This window comes from Rhinoderma darwinii, chromosome 4 (assembly GCF_050947455.1).
Source record: "Rhinoderma darwinii isolate aRhiDar2 chromosome 4, aRhiDar2.hap1, whole genome shotgun sequence".
Classification (NCBI taxonomy): Eukaryota; Metazoa; Chordata; class Amphibia; order Anura; family Rhinodermatidae; genus Rhinoderma; species Rhinoderma darwinii.
Window position 1 is genome coordinate 311,602,224 of NC_134690.1, and position 14,143 is coordinate 311,616,366.

General features: G+C 40.2%; 1 protein-coding gene across 2 annotated transcripts in view; it reads right to left on the reverse strand.

The window, feature by feature from the left end:
* The window catches only part of AHCTF1 (AT-hook containing transcription factor 1), a 224,478-nt gene that overhangs the window by 46,276 nt on the left and 164,059 nt on the right, over window positions 1–14,143 (reverse strand). For both annotated transcript variants that reach the window (XM_075862729.1, XM_075862728.1), the window contains exons 28-30: window positions 13,658–13,858; window positions 3,949–4,339; window positions 3,433–3,529 (exon numbers count right to left, since the gene is read on the reverse strand). In XM_075862729.1, coding sequence (XP_075718844.1) covers window positions 3,433–3,529; window positions 3,949–4,339; window positions 13,658–13,858 — 689 coding nt within the window. The remainder of the gene's footprint in view (window positions 1–3,432; window positions 3,530–3,948; window positions 4,340–13,657; window positions 13,859–14,143) is intronic.

Consider the following 14,143-nt stretch of genomic DNA (forward strand, 5'->3'; position numbering starts at 1 on the left):
ATCAAAAAAATGCTCATTTTATTAGTATAGTAGCGGTTTGACGTATCCAATATATTTACTACTTTTGCACAATAATCACATTTTAACCGCCAGAGCCATTTTTCGCTTTTTCCTTTCCCAAATTCCAAAAACTAACTTTATTTTGCCATTGATAAAGCCGTATGAGGGATTGTTTTCTGCGGATTGAGTTGTAGTTTTTCATGGCACCATTTAGTGAGGAACTGGAAAAATTTCTTTGCGAGGTGGAATGGGACAAAAAACGTGATTCCCATCTTATTGTTTGGGTTTTGTTTTTATGGCATTCACTGTGCAATAAAGAACAGGTCAACTTTATTCTGTGGGTCTATACGATTACAGCGGTACCATTTATATAGTTTTTATATTTTACTACTTTTAAAAAGAAAAATTGGATTTAAAAAAAACGTGTGTCACCTTTGTCTGAGAGCTATTACCGTCGATTAAGCGGTGTGTGGGGCGAGCTGTAGCATTTATTAGTACCGTTTTGTGATACAGAAGACTTTTTGATCACTATTTATTCCATTTATTGTGGGAGACTAGGTGACCAAAAAAATGCAATTCTGTATTATTTATTTATTTTTTTACAGCTTTCATCGTGCGTTTTTCTAACTTAATATTTTTTGTACATAACAAATACCTTTATATGGACTGTTATTTACTTATTTTTTTTTATTAGGCCGCCTAGGGGACTTGAACAAGCTAATGTATTGCAGTATATATCGTGATTTTTAAAGGCCCCTATTAAGCCCTGCCTCTAGTAGGGCTTAATAGGAGCAAAAAGATGGCAGACCTGGTGGCCTTTATCAGGCCCATAGGCTTCCATGACAACCATTGGCACTCTGATAACGTGTCACAAGGCAGAAACGGGACGTCAGAGGGGGCCGCTCCCCTCTTTCTAGCCGCTATTGGCCACGACATCTAAGGAGAAGGATCCCCTTCGTTGCAGTGACAGGTCGGCTGTAACATATAGTATATGCTTAGCAGAAAGCGGGCCCTCCCTTGCCAGCTATGATGTAACCCTACATTAGGCAGCAAGGGATGAAAAAAAAATCCCAATTTATTGTGTTTGCATATTTGTATCGTATTCAGATCGTAAAATTAATTTTAATATTAGACAAAGATAGCCCAAGGAAACACAAAATGCTGTTTTTAAAATGATCATTTCATTTTTGAAAGAAACTTGCTGTTCAGCCTTATGTAGAAAAAAAACTAATACATAATTACTGCCAGACCTGTTGAATCTAAACATCTCTTAATCCGTTTGTGACCGCCAATACGCCTTTTCACGGCGGCCACTAATGGGCTTTATTTTGATGCATACGCCTTTTCACGGCGCAAGTGAATGACTAAACAGAGCAGGGAGCAGTTAAAACTTCCTGTTCTCCGCTACCAGAGGTAGCCGAGGGCTGGGGGCATCCCTGCTCAAACGGGAGAGATCGATATCAGTATCTATCTCACCCGTTTAACCCCTCAGATGCGGCGCTCAATAGCGAGCGCCGCATCGGAGTGGTTTTGGAGAGAGGGAGGGAGCTCCCTCTCTCTCCCACCGATACTCGGCGATAGGCTTGACGAGTGTCTGTGTCTTCTATGGCAGTCGGGGGCCTAATAATGGCCCCCAGGTCTTCCTGTAGTGAATGCCTGCTAGGTCATGCCAGAGGCATGGCCAAGCAGATGCCTGTCCGTTTTAAACGGACAGACAGTAATACACTGCAATACTAAAGTATTGCAGCGTATTATAAAAGCGATTGGATTATCGCTTATTAAAGTCCCCTAGTGGGACTAGTAAAAAAGTAAAAAAAAGTTTAACAGAGTTAATAAAATTAAAAAAAAAGTGGAAAAAAATGAAAACTCCACTTTTTCCCATTACAAAATGCTTTATTAAAAAAAAAAAAAAAAAAAAAAGTAAATAAGTTACACATATTTGGTCTGTAACGACCCCGACTACAAAGCTATTACATTATTTAACCCGCACGTTGAACACCGTAAAAAATAGTATAAAAAAAAACAATGGAAAAATTGTGGTTTTCTGTGGATCATGCCTTAAATAAAAAAAGTGATAAAAAGTGAGCAAAAAGTCTACTCCAAAATGGTACCAATAAAAACTACAAGTCGTCCCGCAAAAAAAACACCCTCATACCACTGCATCGGCGGAAAAATAAAAAAAAGTTATTCCTCTTCAAATATGGAGACAACTTGTCCAGAAAAAAACAAGACCTTACACCGCTAGGTCGAAGCAAAAATAAACAAAAGTTATAGCTCTTGGAATGAGACGATGGAAAAACTTAAAAAAAAATTAGCCAAGTGTGCATCGACAACTCATCTAGAGGGTGGGGGGGGTTACAAAATAAAAAAAATACAGGCCTCCCCTGCCTACACAAAAAGAAAGACACTGGGCAAAAATGGCATGCATGAGAGAGTTGCAAGTTGAAAACCACTGCTGACCAAAAAGAACACAAAAGCTTGTCTCGTATTTGCCAAGAAACATCTAGATGACCCCCTAAGACTTTTGGGATAATTTTCTGTGGACTGAAGAGTCAAAGGTGGAACTTTTTGTAAGACATGCGTCTCGTTACAACAGGCGTAAAGCTATCACCGCATTCGACCATTAGAACATCATACCAACAGTCAAACATGGTGGTTGTGGTAGTGTGATCGGCTAAGGCAGCTTCACTTCTGCAGTACCTGGAGGACTTGTCATAACTGACAGTGCTATTAATTCTGCTCTCAGAGAATCCTGAAGGGCTGAGTCAAAGCCCTGACTTAAATCACATTGGAATGCTGTGGCAAGATCTTAAAACGGGCAGTTCATGCTCAAAACCTTACAATGTAGGCAAAGTAAAAATTCCGTAGAGTTATCGCAAATGTTTAATTGCAGTTACTGCTAAGGGTGGCACAACCAGCTATTCGGTTTAGGAGCGCAATTACTTTTTCACATGGGTGATATCGTTTTTAAATAAATCTTTATCCTCAATAAATGGAATGATTGAAAAGCTGCATTTTGTGTTTACTCGGGTTCTTTATCTTATTAAAATTAGTTGGACGATCTGAAACATTTAAAATATGACAAAATAACAAAATTAGAAGACATTGGGTGAGAGGCAAATACTTTTTTTTTACAAAACTGTAGTTGTCCATTTTTTCATACATTTTCAGATGGGATAACAGAGGAACAGCACAAAAGAAAATTCTGAGAAAAGTTGCTCCAGCATTGCTATATCATGAGGAATACAAGTTTTTACAAAAACAGACATGTCAGGGAGATCAATACTCTATTCAGATTTTTTTTTTCTTTGATTTAGCTAGAGACCTAAATTAAAACTTTACATTTATAGCTAGTTTTGGACCACAAACATAGCAACGGGAAATAGGAGGAACCCCCTAGTCTAGCAGATGTGTACTATAATGATGCATTACCTGTCTACTGGCAGATAAACTTCTTGAACTAGTGTGAACTTAAATGGTACTTCGGATTCACTTTCAGGTACAAAAAGATCTTCCATGTTTACATCTTCTAATGAAGACAGGGGGAAAGAAAAAAAGAAAATTCAACATAAAAACATTAACCAATCATTCATCTTAAAGCGAACTTGCCACATGAACATGCTGCTCCACTTGCAGATCTGAATACCCCGTACAAACCTGTAACCTTTTGATTTAAATCTCTTCTACCTTGGAGCTTGAGCCCAGAGAGCGGCCCTAAGTGGTTGACAATTTTCTCTGTATACACTCACACACAGAGAAGTCTCTCACTTCGACCACCAACAAGACTCACACGCCAAGATGAAACCGATATTGAAATGACTATTTACCCTGAATATTTTTCCCCAAATCTACACAATCTGCTCAGCTACTTCTGCCATATAACTTGCTGCCCGCAGATAAAGCAGCACATATTTTAAACATGAACACAGAAAACGGGATGTGACATACCTCTCTCTTGTGTCTTCAGAGCTTCTGCAGTAGGTTGTGAATCTTCTGTTACAACCAAGCAATCTACGTCAGTATGTCCCTGCGGTTCACTAACTGAAGAGTGAATTTTAGTAGTTAAAACAACTTCATCCTCCAAATCCTCAGGTGTTGGTGCATCATGATACTCTAGTGTTGTCTGGTCAGACCTTGCAGACACATTGCTTGTGTCTTTGCGGACTTCCATTTTGCTTGGGCTTCCATCTTGTATCCCAGATGAAGATTCATCCATTTCTTCATTGTCTGTAATCGCATCATTTTGTGTAAATATTGCCACTCTCTCTGCCCACATAGTCTCTTGACCAGATCTCAGAACAGGGGAGAGCGTAGGCTCTTCTTGATCAGGTGTTAAAATCTGAGAGGAAAACAGTACTGAGAATTATAAATAATTCATGTGGCAAAAAAAAAAAAAAAAAAAGAGGCTAAGTGAACAATGTAAAGTAAGATTTATTTTATTAATTTACCGTAAAATCATTTTCCCATCACGTTCATTGGTGAACACCGATAACCCTGAGTATAGTGCTGCAACTAAGTTGCAAACACTAAGTAAAATAGTATTAGCTCCTACTATGCGATACCCCTCCTGCAGACAGCGAGATAGTACATAAACAGTAGAATCAGAGAAAACCTAAAACTGTTACACCAAAAAATTAGAACAAATAATGAGGTCAACAGACCAAATAAAAACTCGTTGTAGAGAACATTTATAGTACCCAAGAGAAAAAATTGGGCGGGTGCTCTGCCCCCGATGAACATGACGAGAAAAGGGCTTTACGGCAAGCAACAAAAATCCCTGTTTTCTTGTCCGTGTAGTTAGAGGACAAAGTAGATGACCGTGGGACATTCAAATGCAATCCCCAGAGGTGTGAAAAGAATTGCGAGCGCAGACCGCGCATGGTCGCCTGTAGAACCATGCGATAGAGAAAGGCATTGAAGGACGAAACGTATGCACCCTATAGAGAATAGTAATGAGCTATGTATCGGAAAGAGCTCTGCCTAGAGCGCAATACTGTCCATATCGATCCATGAAAATATAATAACTTTGGATGTCATACGATGAGATTAACAAAAAACAGTTGGTCTGGCAGTAGGAGACAGAGATAGGTCTGCAAGCACATCCAGTTGGAGAATACAGCATTCTTTAGAATCGAAGAGACCACTGCACAAGTCAGATAAGGTATCACTTGCCTGGGTCCAAGAGTGTTCTGCTGAGATAGTACACTATTTGATAGGTCACTACTAGTATATGGGCAATAGAAAAAGGCAAAGCATGGCTGCAGCCCACAATAGGATCTGGTTTGCCTATGGGAACACTGCTGAGCTGCGCGTTACACCATGATAAATCAAGTAAGCGACCGCTGTGGTATCATCAGACTGGACAAGATCGGAAGCTCTACTAGCAGGAGTCCAGAAAGTAAAAAAAAAAAAAAAAAAAAAAAAAAAAAAAAGGGAAAGGAGCAGCCCTGTGGAAGAGCTAGAGAAGAGAGCCCACATTGGGATGCAAAAAGTACTGAGAAGGGGAGAATAGGACGATGCAGTGAGGCTTAAAAAACAAAATAAAAAAAAAAAGAAACACACACACTTGTTCCAACTGCCTGATGCTCACAGTAACTGCAAAGGATTGAGAGTCAAACTGCCTAGAAAATAGGGAAATTTTAACACAATAACTCCGCCTATGGAAGAGGGTAACGTGGCTTACAGCTGTGAGGCCAGGTCAGTTACAGGGTCTAGAGTTTGCACAAAAACAGCCTATGGAAGGGGGTAGTGTATGAGGTTACAGCCAGACCACCTGGTTGTGTGTGAAGGAGTGGGTGCAAAGCACCGCTACCCGAGCAAGGAAGGTGAGGCCTAGTAGGCCTCAAGAAGTCGTAGAAATCGCACGGCACCACAGAGCAGATTTTTTTCGCGAAAGGATAGATTTATAAAAAAAAAAAAGCCTGCTTCCAAAATGGACCACATAAGAGGCCAGGGACTCCAGTACTGCTGTCGGGTGACTCAACCAGTGAGTGTGAATAGAAGTTAGGCGGATTTTTTTTCTTCTTTGTCTTCTTGGAATAGGGTGTAACAGTGGGCTGTTAGCCCTCCCAAATTTAGGGGCGACAGGGTGATGTCATCTCGGTTTCCCACCCAGACTGGAAGAAAGAAAAACTAAAATATTGAAAGCAGGACTTGCAGAGGTGGGAGGTCAGCCTCCTACAGTCACCAAGGAGGAGCTATTGTCCACCTCCTAATGGCAGTAGCTATACACAAGGTAATCCGTTGTTTACCTTACATGTACGAGAAATACATACATAAAAAAACAGCAGGACGAGGCTTGCTGTGTTTAGTCCTTCATTGAAGTGGCCTCTGCTATACTGCAAACATTGTTCAGGAATGGTTTGAGGAACATGACAGAGTTCAAGGTGTTGACATGGCCTCCAAATGTCCCAGTTATCAATCCAATTGAGCATCTGTGGGATATGCAAGAAAAACAAATCCAATCCATGGCTGCCCCACTTCGGAACTTACAGGACTTAAAGGCGTTCTATAAGTTTATATATAGCGGATCTGTCACTTCGGTCATGTCCGTTTTAGTAAATAATTGTATTCTCCATGAAATAACAATTCTGGAGCACCTATCCCTAGAACTCTGTTATGCGGTTCGTCGGTTATTCCGAATAAAAATGTATGAATAAACTGACAACTTGGCGTTACCAGTTGGGGCTGTGTCCCTACACAAATTGACATTGTCCAATCAGTGATGTGTAGACATGCCCCTTTGTCAAAAAGAATGGTGACACTTAGTTGTAAATGTATTCATTAGTTTCAAGGAGTATTAACAGAGGAAGAGCAAATACAGAATTTATATGTTCCAGAATTATTTAATGGGGACTTCAAGAATGTACTAAAACACACAGCAGCAGTGACAGATCCTCTTTAAATGTTTATAGGAGTAGAATTGCTGTAACACCCACAGAAATCACTTTTCAGGAGCACTCTTCCCTGGTCACGTGACCGGTAGTAAACGGCGCTTCCAGCAACGTCATGAGGATATATCTGCCAATAACATGGGTTACTCTCTTATCTCTTCAAGCGCAAGCAGAGTGCATCCTGCTGTATCCCTCGCCTTCCTACCCAGGAACAAAAGATAATTTAAAAAATAAAAATTGTAGCATTATAGTGCTGAAGGACTGGTCAATGGTAAGGGTGGGATGTGAACCTGGCTCGTAACCAGGAAATGGCAGTGAGATGGTCGCTACATTAGACGTGTGGGGACGGGAAGGTAAGTACTTTACAAAAACAAAACATGCCACATTATTTGGGGCCATCTCACTATTTTTTTTTTACTTTTTTTTCTGTGAGACAACCCCTGGAGTCCATGCATCAACTGTTAAGAGCCGTTTTGGCAACATGAGGGGGACCTGCACAATATTAGGCAGGCGATAAAAATTTTATGGCCGATTTGTGTACATGGGCTCAGCAACACCTCTGAAGGTATCTTGTCGTATCTGGCACTAAGATGTTAGCAGATCCTTTAACGTGTACCTAACTTTTCAGGTCACTTTCAGAATTCCATCACATGTGTGTACATGAGGAATACGATTTCTAGACATTATAGTACTTGCATCCAGCAAGCAGTTTTCCCCTCTGCAGGCTCTCTCCCCAATTCTCATTTTCCGTTTTTAAATTTTTCACTCCCCGCCTTCCAAGAGCCATAACTTTTTTATGTCAATGGAGTGCTGCGAAGTCTTATTTTTTGAGGGAGGAGTTATTTATCATTGGCACCATTTCAAGTACCATATAATGTACTAGGAAACTGAAAAAAAAAAAAAAAATCGGGTTTAGTTTCTACAGCTTTCACCGTGTGGTAAAAACCTCAACGTAACTTTATTCTGCTGGTCAATAAGATTACAGCGCTACCAAATTTGTGTGTTTTTTTTATTTTTATGTTTTACTACTTTTGTAAAAGAAAAAAATTTGTTACACAAAAAAAACAACAAAGTGTGTGGTGAAATATTCTGAAAGCCATAACTTATTTTTTCATCGACTGAGCAGCATCAGGCCTTATTTTTTTGTTGGACGAGCTATAGTTTTTATTGGTAAATACGACTTATTGATCACTTTTTCTTACATTTTGTATCACTAAGGTGATCAAAAAACAGGGATTCTGGTGTTTTTTTTATTTTTTAATGGAATTTACCATGCCAATTAAATAATGTCATATTGTAATAGTTCAGACTTTTACAGACGCAGCAATACCAATTGTGTATTTTTTACATTGCATTAGAGCAAAAATAGGGCGAAAGGTGGTATTGAACTTACCATTTTTCACTACTGAAAACCTTATGGGGTGGGCCCCCTTTTCTCTTTAAATGCTGCAGTCCCACTTTGATTGCAGAATTCAAGGGGATAACGGCAGGAAGAGATCAGGTTTCTCTGATCTCTGCTGTTAGAATGGGGCCTGCGGGTGTATATTACATACTCCTATCACAAAATACAGGCAGGATAACCAGTATAATGCAAAATAGAACATCTTTAACCCCTTCAGGACACAGCCTGTTTTCGCCTTCAGGACACAGCCAATTTTTTCAAATCTGACATGTTTCACTTTATGTGGTAATAACTTCGGAATGCTTTTACCTATCCAAGCGATTCGGAGATTGTTTTCTCGTGACACATTGGACTTTGTTACTGCCAAAATTTGCTCGATACATTAAGTATTTAATTGAGAAAAACACCAAAATTGAGCGAAAAATTGCAAAAATTTGCATTTTTCTAAATTTATATGTATCTGCTTATAAGACAGATGGTAATACCACACAAAACTGTTGCTAATTAACATCACCCATATGTCTACTTTAGATTGGCATTGTTTTTTGAACATCCTTTTATTTTTCTATGACATCACAAGGCTTAGAACTTTAGCAGCAATTTCTCACATTTTCAAGAAAATTTCAAAAGGCTATTTTTACAGGGACCAGTTCAGTTGTGAAGTAGAATTTAGGGCCTTATATATTAGAAACCCTCAATAAGTCACCCCATTTTAAAAACTTCACCCCTCAAAGTATTCAAAACAGCATTTAGAAAGTTTCTTAACCCTTTAGATGTTTCACAGGAATGAAGGCAAAGTAGATGTGAAATTTTCAAATTTCTTTTTTTTTTTTGCAGAAATTCATTTTTCATCTATTTTTTTTTGTAATGCAGAAAGTTTTACCAGAGAAACGCAACTCAATATCTATTGCCCAGATTCTGCAGTTTTTAGAAATACCCCACATGTGGCCCTAGTGCACTTATTGACTGGAGCACAGGCCTCAGAAGCAAAGGAACACCTAGAGGATTTTGGGGCCTCCTTTTTTATTAGAAAATATTTTAGGCACCATGTCGGGTCTGAAAGGCTCTTGCGGCACCAAAACAGTGGAAATCCCCTAAATGTGACCCCATTTCGGAAACTATACCCCTTGAGGAAATTATCTAGGGGTATAGTGAGCATTTTGACCACGCAGGTTTTTTGGAGAAATTATTGGAATTAGGCCGTGAAAATGAAAATCTACATTCTTTCAAAGAAAATGTAGGTTTAGCTAATTTTTTCTAATTTCCACAAGGACTAAAAGGAGAAAATGCACCACTACATTTGTAAAGCAATTTCTCCCAAGTAAAACAATACCCCACATGTGGTAATAAACGGCTGTTTGGACACACGGCAGGGCTTAGAAGGGAAAGAGCGCCATTTGGCTTTTGCAGCTCAAATTTAGCAGGAATGGTTTGCGGAGACCACGTCGCATTTGCAAAGCCCCTAAGGGACCAAAACAGTGAAAACACCAAAAAAGTGACTCCATTTAGAAAACTACACCCCTTGAAGAATCCATCTAGGGGTGTAGTGAGCATTTTGAACCCACAAGGGTTTCATAGACTTTATTAGATTTGGGCAGGGAAAATAAAAATAAAAATCCTTTTTCTTCAATAAGACGTAGATTTAGCTGAAAATGTTTCATTTTCTCAACAAATAAATGAAAAAAAGCACCACAACACTTGTAAAGCAACTTCTCCTGTGTATGGCAATACCACATATGTGGTCATAAACGGCTGTTTGGGCACAGAGTAGGGCTCAGAAGGGAAGGAGCGCCATTTGGCTTTTGGAGTACAGATTTTGCTGGATTGGTTTCTGGGCGCTATGTCGCATTTGCAAAGTCCCTGTGGGACCAAAACAGTGGATCCCCCCAGAAGTAACCCCATTTTGGAAACTACACCCCTCAAGGTATTCACTTAGGGGTGTAGTGAGCATATTAACACCACAGGTGATTGGCAGAAATTGGTGTGCACTCGATGTTGCAGACTGAAAATGGGATTTTTTTCTATAGATATGCCAATATGTGGCGCCCAGCTTGTGCCACTGGAGACACAAACCCCAAAAATTGTTAAAAGGGTTCTCCCGGGTATGGCGATGCCATATATGTGGAAGTAAACTGCTGTTTGGGCACACTGTAGGGTTCAGAAGGGAGGTAGCGACATTTGGCTTTTGGAGCTTGGATTTTGCTTGTAGTAGTTTTGTATTGAGTCTTACTGGCGTTTCCGTTTATAATGTGCAGGTACATGTAAGCCGGGCGGAGTATATAAGGGGCATAGTCAGGTGGTATAATAGGATAAACAAAAACAATAATATAATCCATAGATGTGTGTTACGCTGTGAAGCAATCCTTTCTGCACAGGCCAGTGTCGCACTGATATATGGCGTCCTTTCTTATGCCCCTTTTGGTCCACACTCCGCACCTTTGCAGTTTGAGGAATTTTGCTGAGAAGTGTTTTCCTGGTGTAATACGGGCACAGTCGCTTCCAGCAGATATGTTTGGACCCTCCCCTTCCTGGTTCCCTAATTTTAGGGGCCTTGATAATTCGCCACTTGAAACAGAAGAAATGTTCCCCTCGGGCCGGCACAACTGCATATTTTTATTTCCTGACTTATTGGAGCCTTAACTAATTTTATTTTTTCATAGACGTAGTGGTATGAGGGCTGTTTTTTTTGTGTGACGAGCTGTAGTTTTTATTGTTACCATTTTGGGGTACATGTGACTTTTTGATCACTTGTTATCCTTTTTTTTGGGGAGGCAAGGTGACCAAAAAACAGCAATTCTGACATTTTTTTAAATTGTTTTTATACAGCGTTCACCAATCGTTATAAATTACATGTTACCTTTAGGCTGGGTTCATCATAGTTATGTACGATGCTAGGAGTCCCTGCCTCTCCGTGGAACTACTGTCCCGTACTGAAAACATGATTACAGTACGGGACAGTTGTCCTGCAGAGAGGCAGGGACTCCTAGCATCGTACATAACTATGATGCTAGGAGCCCGGCTCCCTTCACGGAGTTCGGTCCGGGACTTCCGGCCGAAATACGTCCGTCCATTACGGACGTTAATGTGGTCGTGTGAACCCAGCCTTATTCTGCGGGTCAGTCCGATTCCGACGATACATAATTTATAGAACTTTTTTATGTTTTACAACTTTTTGCACAATAAAATAACTTTTGTAAAGAGAATGGATTTTTTCTGTCGCCATGTTGTGAGAGCCATAACGGTTTTAATTTTTCCGTTGACAGAGCTGTATGAGGGCTTATTTTTAGCGAGACGAGTTATAGTTTTTATAGGTACCATTTTTGGATACATGCGACTTTTTGATCACTTTTTATTTCAATTTTTGGAAGACAAAGTGACCAAAAAATAGCAATTGTCAGTATTTTTTAGGTTTTTTTTTTACGGCGTTCACGGTGCGGAATAAATAACATAATATTTTTATAGTTAAGGTCGTTACGGTCGCAGCGATACCAAATATGTATGGCTTTATTATTTTCTTCAATAATAAATGACTTGATAAAGGAAAAAGGGCGATTGTGTTTTGTGTTATTATTTGAAACTTTTATTTTTACAACTTTTATTTTTACACTTTTCTTTAGTCCCACTAGGGGACTTGAAGGTCCAACTGTTTGTTTGATGTTCTAATACATTGCACTACCCATGTAGTGCAATGTATTAGAACGGTCAGTTGTTCACTGACAGCAAGCCGATCAGGCTCCGCCTCCGGGCGGGGCCAAATCGGCTAACGTAATGGCAGATAGGAAGCCTATGTTAGGCTTCCGGTTGCCATAGCAATCGCCCCCTCCCCCCCGCAACAATCGGCCCCCGCAATCGCGTAGTGGGGTGCCGATGTTGCTATAACAACTTTAATGCGGCGGTCACTATTGACTGCCGCAATTAAGGGGTTAATCGGTTTGGATCACCGCTGTGATCCAACCCGATGTTTTCCCCCAGTACTAAGGCTGCTAGTAGCAGCCTGTACTGGGAGATGCCGGGCTGCGGGGAGCGTCTGTGTGCTCTGTTAGGAGCACACGTGGATTAACGGGCTGCAGGCACAACGACCAGCTTTGTAGCCCGTTAATCTACGTGGGGTGGTCGTGAAGGGGTTAATAGATACAAGATAAAATACAGAATATAGAATGGAACGACCCCCGGACGAAGCAGTTGGTGAAACACATGTTGGTGATCAGGATCCCCCTCTTTTGGTCTTTATTCTGTCCTCCTTTATGTGCCTCTCTAGTTTAATTGTTTTCCCTAACTTGAAACTTGTCACTATAGGGCTGCTGCATTTATTGTTCAGGCACTTGCACTTTGCTGTATTTACTTATGTATTTTTTTTTTATATAGGAGCTTTTTAGTATTTATGTGTGGGGATCCTTTTATCATGGGTTGGTTGTTCCATCTTATAATCTGTATTTTATCTTGTATCTAATAAAGGTTACATTTTGCATTATACTTGTTATCTCGTCTGTATATTGCGATAGGAGTATTTGATTTGCTATTCAGGTGGGATCATTTATTGGTGATTTAAGAGTCCGCTTTGGGAGGAATGGCTGTACATTATAGCAAAGGCCCCGCTCCCAATTGCTGTGCCCGCCGCATCACATCATGCTAGTCACTAAATTCATGTATTACAATAATAAGCTGTGCGGCCACACAGCTTAGTATCGAAATACATGAATTCACGGTATTGAACCGTTTGAGGGTGCAAAGCATCTCAATAGTATCAATATTTTGATGCATCAAGCAACCCTAAACTAGGTATCTATCTAGATAGACAGATATGCAGCCGCATGCAGATTATACAGCAGTACTGAGCAGTGAAGCGGAGAATCAAGCACTGGGCGGATACTGGAACACTTACCTGAAGCTGCAGCACGTCTGTGTGTCTCACTCTGCTTCCCCACTCTCCATAGACTTGTATAGGCAGCATGCCAGTGTCTCACTCTATTCCCACCTCCTGCTCCCCCTCCTCTCTCAATACACTTCTATGGGCAGGCTGTGAATACACACCACCCCCACTTCCTGTAGTCCGTATCCTCTGCTCTGTAACAAGGGACAGATTTTGCTTGACAACAGGGGATGAACAGTATATTGAGACAGCTAGTGGCAGTAACTTCACCCAGAATTTGCATGGATAAAACAACTTTAACAGTAATATATATCAGGTATAATATTATATTAGTTTAAAGTTGTTTGAAAAGAGAGAGACCATTTAAGTCCTGTAAGTTGCGAGGTAATCAGAGGTCTTGGAAATTTGGAGGCTGAAAATATGGTGTGTGTGTGTGTGAAAAAATAAATTAATATGAAGTCTTCAATCAACTGTACAAACTGGCAGACTTACCCCTTTGGTATATTTCTTACTAATCTGCTCCATAAAAGAAATCTTTGTTTCCTTGGATCGTAAAGGAGGTGTAATTGATCTTCCAGGGGATACTGATGGAGAGGCCAAAGGAGTTGTGCGTGCACTGGATCTTAGAATAGACTGAGGAGTGCGTGCAATAAAACCTGAAGATGCTGGTCTTGCCACTAGGGCTTTTGCCTTCTGGAGGTAAAAACACAAACAAAAGAAATAAAACCTTTACCACAATTAGATTTGAACAGCATCATCAACAAACGAACATAGTGTGATACAATTCTTACGACACAAAAATCCTAGCAACACATCTTGATCACAGTGAGAGTTTGAATACAATCATGCTACGTGTTGCAACACATTGTAACATCAGTGTTCCCTTTGTTAAGGCTACGTGCACATTGCGTTTTGGCTCACACCGAATATATAATCCAGGAAACGATCATGACGTAAACATCAAACATAGGCTGTGAT